At 42.9% G+C, this 10,424-nt stretch overlaps 1 protein-coding gene across 1 annotated transcript in view; it reads right to left on the bottom strand.

The window, feature by feature from the left end:
- Positions 1 to 16: 16 nt before the first annotated feature.
- The window catches only part of cacna1eb (calcium channel, voltage-dependent, R type, alpha 1E subunit b), a 56,498-nt gene continuing 46,090 nt past the window's right edge, over positions 17 to 10,424 (bottom strand). Inside the window, exons 31-47 of the mRNA XM_070975007.1 lie at positions 10,010 to 10,120; positions 9,826 to 9,906; positions 9,429 to 9,548; positions 9,275 to 9,340; positions 8,854 to 8,945; positions 7,923 to 8,097; positions 7,704 to 7,831; positions 7,205 to 7,301; positions 6,521 to 6,626; positions 6,058 to 6,165; positions 5,871 to 5,971; positions 5,489 to 5,595; positions 5,308 to 5,407; positions 3,588 to 3,692; positions 2,982 to 3,117; positions 2,346 to 2,509; positions 17 to 1,863 (exon numbers count right to left, since the gene is read on the bottom strand). Coding sequence (XP_070831108.1) covers positions 1,339 to 1,863; positions 2,346 to 2,509; positions 2,982 to 3,117; positions 3,588 to 3,692; positions 5,308 to 5,407; positions 5,489 to 5,595; positions 5,871 to 5,971; positions 6,058 to 6,165; positions 6,521 to 6,626; positions 7,205 to 7,301; positions 7,704 to 7,831; positions 7,923 to 8,097; positions 8,854 to 8,945; positions 9,275 to 9,340; positions 9,429 to 9,548; positions 9,826 to 9,906; positions 10,010 to 10,120 — 2,322 coding nt within the window. The 3' untranslated portion in view covers positions 17 to 1,338. The remainder of the gene's footprint in view (positions 1,864 to 2,345; positions 2,510 to 2,981; positions 3,118 to 3,587; positions 3,693 to 5,307; positions 5,408 to 5,488; positions 5,596 to 5,870; positions 5,972 to 6,057; positions 6,166 to 6,520; positions 6,627 to 7,204; positions 7,302 to 7,703; positions 7,832 to 7,922; positions 8,098 to 8,853; positions 8,946 to 9,274; positions 9,341 to 9,428; positions 9,549 to 9,825; positions 9,907 to 10,009; positions 10,121 to 10,424) is intronic.

Raw genomic sequence — 10,424 nt, 5'->3', positions numbered from 1 at the left:
GATATAAAGAAAGACATAACAGTGGCAACTTGGGGACACCTTTATTTGTATATACAGCTATTGTACACATAAAAACCCACAAAGTATTTGCATTCCAGGAACTTATGATACAAATCTCCATGTTTTTGGTTAAGTGAGTTTCACAGAATTGGCCTTCTTCAGGCAAATAAAACAAAAACACAAACCTTAAACCTTTACCTTTAAAGCTCATCAGCTGAGACTGTTTTTTTTTTCTCTAAATGTTACAAACAGCATAATTTCTCTGTACATTATTAGTAAGTAATAGAGTAATGTTAATTTGTGAAGCAAATGTGTCATGGTTTGTCTACAGTGTTTCTACAGTCATCGTCTGCAATGGTTCGTACAATATCCACGAGGAAGAAAAAGGTGAAAATAGATGAAAGATTGTTTTGTTTTCATATCAATTCATAGCAAAATCACATGCCCAACAATTCTCACATTCAAATGTTGGATATAATTATTGGAAAATTCTCATTTAAAAGGTGTAGACTTGAAAATAAAAATGTAAGTAACAGGCTGTTTTGAAGGATAACTAAGAAATTTGAAAGATTTGAGGTGTGTAGGGGGCATGATTTAACAATAACGCAGAGTGAAATGACAAATAAGCATCTTTTCTATGTTATCCTATTACTGTATTCATATCTCACAACTTATTATGTTCAATACCAAAAAGAAAAATGACGGGGAGAATCAGGCAGTTTTTCTCCCCTGCATATTCATTCATACTGTAAAAAAATCCAGCATTATTGAGTGTTACTTATCAGTATCCACATTGTCTGGTAAAGTATCAGATCGCCTCTTCATGATGGCTTCCTTGATTGATCTGGTCTAATAAATGGCAATGGTGTGATGGTCACAATGTATTTACAAAACAATTACTTTATAAGAAAATGTAGTTACATATTCACACACCCCACAGATAAATACTGTTAAGAGCAACACTGAATCATTTAGAAACATCTTCAGAAATGAAAATATCTATTGACACAAATGACATAATTTGATCCATTCATTTATTTTCTGCATCCCGCAACTATTTGAGAAGTGTTATTACTCTCTATCATCAAGTACAAGTCAGGAAATAGACCTTATTTATTGTCAGTGTTCTGTGTGAATTGACAACTACAGTTTCAGGAAGTACTGTTCTTTCTGTTTCGTTTGTTTTGGGTTCACATTTTACCAAACATCCAGAGGGCTCATGGCCTCCAAGCACTGATGCAAAAAGAGTCACATTAACTTTGACTCTGCACAGTCGCGCATAGTCCTCTAACATCTCTCTGGGATTCCCCCTCCTTCATCATGCTGTGCCTCCTGTCCCTAGCACCTGTCGTCCTCCTCTGTGTCGCTGAGAGGATCGCAGCCCGCAGCAGAAGTTGTCTGCGCCAGGCGCTTCCGAAAATGTCCGTTGGGGACCTGCCAGCCAGTCCGCAAGCGCGGGCGGGCCGAGCTGATGGTGTTTGAGCGTCCCAGGCTGCAGGCCACGGCCGCCTCGAAGGTCAACGTTTCCATGGGACCGGAGGGGTCTGGGCTGTGGTCGCCCTCTTGGGAGGCCAGGAATGGCTCAGAGGGGTAACGTCGAGGTGGGGATGGTTGTCTGCCTGCCTCGCTCCCCATTTCTCCTGCACCCCCCTCTTGGGTCTCCCAGCTGGGCTTGCCCCGCCTCACGGTCTCTGGGCTGCCTTGTTCGTCCTCATCTTCGCCGACGGAGGGGTGCGTGCGACACACGAGCGGGGAGTAGGAGATGTGAGGGCGGGAGCGGGTCGGGGTCTGGGATGAAGGTCGACGGCCGCTGGGGGTGCTGGACTCTGAGGTGGAGGGCACCGGGCTGTCCGAGCTGTTGCCCTGGAGACGTGTATAAAGAAAGAAATGGAGAACCAATGGTGTCATGGATTCTCTTTTATAGGGTAACTGGAAAACTGAAATGTCAAAATTTAACGTGTAAAATCAGAAGAGTGCTCCTTTAATTTGCTAAGCTAGCAAATTCAAATTGAAGTATAAAGATGAACTAGAACAAGTACTCTTAACAAGTGCTGTACTGCAAAACATTATTCTTGATATAAATCAGATGTAGCACTTTTATTCCCTAATTTATTCCACAATTCAATTCCTCATTCATTTCTTTTTACATTTCTTTGTTGTGAGCTTCACATTTCAGTATTATTGTATATAATGATAATATGTTGCTCTCGTTTTCTTATTCTGTAGTCCACATTATTGACAGATTTTACAGTTTTTATTGATTAAAGCCTTGTTAATTTGTGACCCTGCTTTGTTGCCGTCCAAGTCCTTGAATCAGTTAACTGGACAGAGTTTTTCCGTCCTACCTGTTTATCTTGGGGGTGAGCTCTCTCTGTGCTAGAGGATCGCGAGGGCTGCAAGCTTCTTTCCTCCGAGTTACAACGAGATGTGTCTGGAGAGAGGAGGTGACAGCGCTCCTTAGACCGGCCACGCTCCCTGTCGCCCTGCTGCCAGTGCTCAGACCGAGAAACTAGAGCGAACACATCCAGGAAAGGAGGCAAAGTAAAATGACAGATAAAGAGAAAAAGAGATGGCTAAAGTCCTCATGATCCGGCTTTCTCTGAGTATCTTTTGTGTCTTCCTAGCATCTGGAGTGAAGTGCCATTGACAAACTAAGAATACACATATTTCCCTCTTATTGGCCTTGTGAAGCAGAAAAGGTGCAGTCTGACAGCCAACTAACATTTCTCAATAACATGATAATTCTAAAAAATCTGTAATGTTTTCCCTTGTTGCTGGGGTTTGCTCGACCACACCTACATGTTAAAAAGGCAGATGCCATCCACCTTTTTCACTCCAGTAAATGTTTTTTCACTGCAACGATAACATGGTGATCAACTTGACACTTGACGCTCTGTCACTGCAGATTTAAGAGGGCTAATGCTAATAAATACCTATACTTTTCAACTTTGACATGATAATAACAGGTGAGCAAGACCAACCAGCAGCCTTGTAGCTTTTGTGACGAGGTCGATAAACCCGCTCAGGACTTTTTTCCTCCTGCCAAATACCGTTCACCCGCTGATCCGCAACAGTGGAGGCTGAACGCTTCATGGAGCCACTTGCAACCTCCGCCTGCTTTTCATGTGAAAACATGCACAAACAGAACAGACAGACGTGCAAGCACAAGGTACACACACAGAGAAAAGATTAAATGTACAGTCATTACAGTCAGATTATTTAATTCAGAAACAAGTGGACCATTGCAGAGAGTTTTAAAAAAAAGTCATGCTTAAGTCAGTGCAAAAACAAACAAACAAAAAAAAACGGCATCCTCATAGACTTGTTAGGTTTAGTTTCCTCTATTCTGGAGATAAAAGAGAGCAAGGTAAGAAGGCAAGACCTCAGCATTCAAACATCCCATTTTAACAATTCTTTGAGCCTTAATCAGACTCCCAGAGGAAGAAAATCAAGCCAAAACTCTACTGCTTTAAACTTCTCCGCATCTCGTGCACGTAAGGAACAAGGCACTTTGGCATTACAGCCCATGCAGCCACTGACGTCCTCAAGGTCCAGCACAGAGGCCGTGTCGTGGAAGATGAGTGTACCTGTGACTCTACAGCCAGACGGGGCATGGAAGAGGCCCGCACACACAGGCCCCTCCCTAGCGGAAGCTCCAGTGGGGCTTCAATCCCCCTACTGCACTCGCCCACCTAAGTGAGTACAGAAACAAGAGAGGAGGGCAAGGAGAGACAGAGCACCAATCAGGCTCGTCCCCGCCAGGACTGCCTCTATGTAGATATATACAGAGGTCCAGTTCAGGTGAGAGGAGGGCAGACAAGCCATTTCATCACTGAGGGTCATCTATCATAGCCATCACCATCGCCATCCAATCAGAAGCCATTCCAGCCAAAAACGGACAGAAGAACAACTAGCAACAGGAAAACTGACTTCGAGGAGGAGATAGAAACAGTGTGAGGTTGAATACGAGGAGCGAAGGGTGAAGAAGAAGAGCGAGAGTAGACGAGAAACACAACAGTTCACAGGGAAAGATGGAATCCATATTTCAGCTTGGAGGTACATTCAATCATGCATGTTCAGGTCTCAGCAAACAGAGCCACACATCTGTCTGGGGCCCGAACACATTCCTCTGCAAGAACAAACACTAACATGTTGTTATTTCAGAATAATTTCATATCATTCACCTAGCAGGCAACGTACACCAGGAAAACCAGACAGTATAGACACAGCTAGACACCAACAGTTTGACAATCTGTCTTTGCTATTCCAACCATCTGCAGGACTAAAAGACAGGAGCACAGAGAGCAGCGGTGCCGTGCTCTGCAAGGCACTTAGAAAAGTCACAGCAACGTCATCCGTTAAAGCATGATCACGCCGTTTTTCTTCAATGCGAGCTTGTTAAATCGGAATCTGTGCTCTAAAGACAGTGGTTCCAAACCTAGGGGATCACATGGTAACTCTAAAGGGCAACACACATCAGCGGCACATCGTTTTCACCAGCAGGTTCGACACACCCGCTGTTAGATGATTATCTTATAATATAATATTTTGGAGAAAAGGGAGGATGTTTGGTGTGTTTTATCAGAGGGCAGGATTTTAGTGATAATGCCCCTGCGTGTGTGACATTGGCTAACTAATGCCTGGTGCAAGCTGCACTTCATATCTGAAGTGCACTCACTCACCACCGAGCCCTCATCCACAGCAGCCTACTATTACCCTGCATCGGGGCTGGATACTTAACCATGGATCGGCTGAGATCATGTTTTTGTTGCACTGAATGTGTTTTTATCCTGAGGGTTTGTCTACCACAGCATTTATGTGCTGTGTGTTTATGTGTGTGTGTGTCACTGAGAAAGAGACGGAGGGATATTTTTGATACTGAAACGTGGCTTCAGGCTGTCGTCTGTCGTCACAGTTTGATTTTCTAATTGCAGAGGCTGGTCTCAGCTGGTACTTAAAAAAACATTATCAGTAACAATGACCTGTAAACTCTGAGTAACCAGCTCATCCCTTCTCTATACTACGGCAACTTCTTCCATCTGTGTGATGCACCGCAGATGTGTGTTGGACTTTAGGGGTTGTGAAATGAATGTGAGAAAATTTCTGAATTTGACCCCTGAAAATGATTCAAAAACAATCTGAGAAGGAATAATCGCTGTTTCATTTAACTGGTCACAACACGAGCACAACCTGTGACGACTCAACAGCCCTTTATCACAAGTTATAAGAGGTTATGAACCACTGCTGTCAGACATGGCTGTGGTATTAATTAATGGCTGCATGCTCATGTTGGTCCTGTTTTCTCACCGGATTCTGCTGTTCAGTAGCGTCAGCATCGGAGCTGATGGGCTGCAGGAATAGTTCCTGGGGTGAGATGGGGCTCAAAGCCACAAAGCCTCCTCTGGTCCTGTGTTGGCACAGAGAGAAACAAGTCAACAACACAAAGAGAGCACAAATACAACAAATCTGCACATGTGCACAGACTCACAGGGCCGAGCCAGCGCTGTGGGCCATCATCGGCAGCGTCTGGGTGTTGGACAGAATGTCTTCGGGGAGGGTGGAGGCGTCCAGACGCTTGAACATCAAGTTACTCTTCTGAGATCAGAGATGAATAAAAAGATATTTAAGAAGAGACTTTAGAGCCAGAGGAAGGCTTCACAGGAAACACACCTCCACTTCCACTTCCTGTATGTGCATGGTTACCGATTTTAGAGGTTTTCCTTCTTGTTTCTTCATATAATTAATCAAACTGTGCCTTAAAAGCGGGGCATAATACTGTCAGAGGAAGTTATAGCAGATCCTGCCATGTGAGGATGGACGTGGCTTTCATGGACAGAAAGAAATCATCTCTCTCAGCATGCAGAGCTGACCTGAGCTTCAAGTTGTTGCCGGAGCTTCTTGGCTTTGTTCTGCTTGAAGTAGTCCATGATCATCATGGAGGCGTAGATCTTCCCCACGGTCATGTCTGTATCTGTGAGGGCAGACGCGCTGCATTAGCTGTGACTGCTTGCCTCTCAGTATGACACTGAGTATTTCCTCCATAGTTAAGAGTCAGACCTTTGTTGATAGGTACCAGTAGGTCCAAGGTCTTCTGGGGCAGATAGGGCCAAATGATACTGATTTCTTTTTGCAGTTCACTATCCAGACCGATGCGGTCCTCACCACCTGTGACAAACATCCACATTCAGCCACTTCGAAAAACAGGATGTGCTATATTAATGCTATCAAAGCTGAAACTATCACCCGATTATTGATCAAACATTCAGATATTTTGATAATCAATAAATCATTTAAGTCATTTTTCCAGCGTAGAAGCTAAACATACCTTCCTCAACTGTGAGGATTTGACGTGTTTGTTATATGAAAGTAAACTTTTGAGTTTTGGTTTGTTGGCAGTCTAAAAACGTCGCCCTGGACTTTTCACTATTTTTTGACTTTTTATAGAACAAACGATCACAAAAATAATCAGCAGATGAATTCCCACATGCCGTATCACAATCATCACAGGCTTATCAGTGACCTCTTGCTATTTTGATGTCCAAAGCGGTGCGGATGAGGGACATCAGGGTGGAGGTGAAGTGGACGGTCATGTCTTCATCCACGGGCATGTTCATCAACACCAACCTCTGAGAGACAACAAGAAGACAGGAGGTGATTCATTCATCAAAATGAGTCACTGAAATGGTCTGTTAAGCTCATACATACATCAAAATGAAGATTAAACATAAACATCACTATTAAGTTCAAATGGTTCAATTATTGGGTCTCTGTGCATTTTCTTAAACGGAATAACTGATGAACAACATTTTTGAAATGACTCTCCAGAGATTTCTGCAGTTTGACTCCACACACGCACATCTGCTTTAATGCAGTTCGTGCAAACTGAGCTTTAAAATGAAATTCCCCTCTGCAATCATCATCAGCTGATCTTCACTCAAATGACTTCTGCACATTTTCCAGTAATAATTTGCTTTTGGCTTCAAACATAAGGGACAAAGTTTTGAATTCACCTGAATGGTTCAGTTTTATTACCCACGACTTGATAAAAAGCCTGCTGGTTGCCTTGAAGCCACCATCTATCATTTGCATTGCTCTTTTCTGTAGTAAATGTAATAAATTTAGATTGCAGAAACAGGATTTTACTTGACTTTTCATCTCATCTAAACCTTGTGTGTTCAGAAAAAAGTGAGAAATTTTTCAGTACCTTATAGGCGATCTTAGCAGGACATTTTTTGCCCAGGCCCAGAGGTGGAGACATGTGTGTTAACATCTCATACATGGCCGTGTAGTGAATACGACCACTTCAGAGGCAAAAAAAAAAAATGGGGGGATAAATGAAAGGAGAAAGAGAAGCAGAAGGAGGAGAGGTTAATGAAGTAAAACTCAGATCTGATGCAGATGAAGACAAACAGCGAGCTCTCTTTTTAAGGTCTTCGACTTGTTATGCGAGATTTAAAATTTTTTTCTTCTTCTTCTTGCAAGAAAAAGTTGCCTTTTGCCCGTGAACTCTAGATGCTCTTTTGGATTTGAATTTCATCAACTTGTGCTGAACGAGACAGCTCACTGCAGTGTAGTAACATTTCACACTCTTTGACGGCCCCCTGCTGGATAAAGCGGGACATGAATGTTGATCAGGTCTGCTTGAAACTGCAAAAAAAAAAAAAAGAAAGAAATGTAAAAATGGAGCAGCGATAAGATCTCACCACGCCAGACGATCATACTCCCCCCAGATGCGAACAAACTCGTCCAGGTGATGGGGACCCAGGATGGAAGAGTCTCTTGTCAGGTACTCAAAGTTATCCATGATCACAGCCACGAACAGATTTAGCATCTAAAAGGGACATGAGAAGAAAACTGATGCGCAAGACAGCAGAAAAACTGACAAATACGTAAAGAGAATGTTACTTTGCTTGAGTCCTGACCAGGAAGGAGCTGAAGAAGATGAACGAGACAAAGTAGCAGTAAGCAAAGTCCGTCCCACAGCCCCCCTCGTGGTCCGGGGACATGGTGAGTGGGGCGATGGACGGGTCTGGTTCACACTCCTGACCCGACAGACACGAAAGCATAATCTCCTGCCAGGACTCCCCTGTCGCACTCCTGATGGTTTAAAACACACAAACAGCCGGCTGATGTCAAACTAAGATCCATTTGGCCAAAAGTCTAGACCTGAAAGACGGCTACAGATGAATAAGGTTTTTAACCAATAGATATCACTATGTTGACTACTTTCCTTAAGAAAATATTTTTTTCTATTACAAGTTTCCTGAAAAGCATGAATGGTTGTTTGTGTATATATTTTGCCCTGCGATTGGCTGGCGACCGGTCCAGGGTGTACCCCGCCTCCCGCCTGTTGACAGCTGAGATAGGCTCCAGCCCCCCCGCGACCCCGAAAGGGATAAGCGGCATAGAAAATGGATGGATGGAAGTTTCCTGAAATGTTGGCAGAGGACCTGCACTCTGTGTAGATTTAAGGAGTAAAAACACAATGATTCTTATCTTTAGGTGATGATACACTAATGAAAACATACTCACCAATATTCTATTAATTTCTGCCATATTCTGCCAATAGATCCACCTTAATCTTACACCCTGAACCTTTAAGACAATTATTTTTGGTGTTAAAAGTTTTCTGAAATTGGATGTTTGAAAATGCAAATGATGCATGATCTACCAAATATGCACTCATCTGAACCAAAATAAACACCCAATTGTTTTTCTTTTACGTTTTCTTTCCACTAAATTACCCAAATTCTCAGAATTGCCCAGTACCTGAAAAATAACTGTAGTGTCCCCACCTTAATTCAAATGAAATTGAAGGCATCAAGCTTGGAGGATATTTTTTGATAGGCTCACCTGAAGAGCAGCATCAGCGCACTGAAGAAGTTCTTAAAATTGTTGTGTTGATTGATGTGACTCTCGTCGTTCAGCTTGATGTTTCCGAACACCTGCAGAAAACAGGAAGCTCCAGTAAGATAACGACCTTTCAGTGGATCCCCACTTGTTTCTGCCATAGCAGTTGTAATCTTCATGACGTGCATATGTTCGAAAAATGTCAAACATCAGAAAAAGAGGTGTTCCATGTACTAACGTCCTCTATACAATCATGTGTTCACAGAACGGTGGACCTTGCTCCATCCTTGCTTGTGAATGACTGAGCCTTTCCAGGATGCCCCTTTCATACCCAAGCATGATACTATCAGGTGTGTATATGTATGTTTTAAAAGTTGTTAAAGAGATCTGTTATGTAATTTGTCGTAAATTATTGAAACGATACCTGCATTCCAATTATGGCGTAAATGAAGAAAAGCATAGCAATCAGAAGACAGACGTAAGGAAGAGCCTGTCGGAGAAGAGACAGCAAAGACAAATGATTAAAACCTGTCAAAGGAATCAAAACGATGAGAAAGATGACTGTCAAAATGTCCGACCTTGAAAGACTGTACAAAGGTCCACAGCAGAATGCGGATGGTGTAACCCTGTCTGAGCAGCTTGATCAACCTGGCCGCTCGGAAAAGCTTCAGGAAACTCATGTTGATGGTGTTCACCGACTGGGACAAACAGACAAATGGTTGGAGAGAGGGTGACACAAGATGGAGGGAGGGAGGGAGGGAGGGTGAGAGTGTCAGACAGACGGGAGAGACAGGAGGTAAAACACAGATGGCGAAAATCATCACAACATGACTTAAGTTGTGTCTAGAGGCAGGGATCGTAACACACGGGGAAACTTGGAAAGAGAGAATGCTGAGTTTGAAGCCGCCTATTTGTGTCTTTCTTATTGAGGGTCGCAACATTGTGAAAACGAATGGTGTCTTGGCAGTAACTCACCTGTAAATCCACAATTATCTCCGTGATGCTGCCAAGAACGGTGATGAAGTCAAAAATGTTCCAAGTATCTCGAAAGTAGTTCTGCGGCAAAAGAAAACGTTTGAAGTCTGAACATAGACAAACGCTTTATCGGTAGAGGTGACACGAACTGACTGATTTATATCTTCTTGTGTTTCATACTCACCACAAAACCAAAGGCCATGATCTTGAGGATACACTCCAGAGAGAAGAGGACGGTGAAGGCTGTGTTTAGGTGCTTCAGGACCGTGTCGTAGGCTGTCGGGGCCGAATAGTACTGAAGGAAAAGAGAACAGGTCATTTAAAACAACACCGCTGTTACTGATCACTTTGAATGTATTGATTATATTTAGGTAGACTGCTTCTACACACACATATTAGAAGCAGGTAATCACACTGAACATTTCCTGACCTTTATTCATATCAACATTTAATTGTTGCCACACAGTGCAGCAATTTAAGGAGTAACATTGGACATTCCAGTGGTTGTGATTTGAGAGGAAAAGCATGATATTTGGTATGAAGTCTGGTGTTAATCAAACCTCTGACAAACAATACACAAACAAGATTATTGTGAAATG

The sequence above is a fragment of the Chaetodon trifascialis genome, chromosome 11, assembly GCF_039877785.1.
Source record: "Chaetodon trifascialis isolate fChaTrf1 chromosome 11, fChaTrf1.hap1, whole genome shotgun sequence".
Classification (NCBI taxonomy): domain Eukaryota; kingdom Metazoa; phylum Chordata; class Actinopteri; order Chaetodontiformes; family Chaetodontidae; genus Chaetodon; species Chaetodon trifascialis.
Note: the sequence above shows the minus strand (reverse complement) of the source record. Positions and strands in the feature narration are given on the sequence as shown.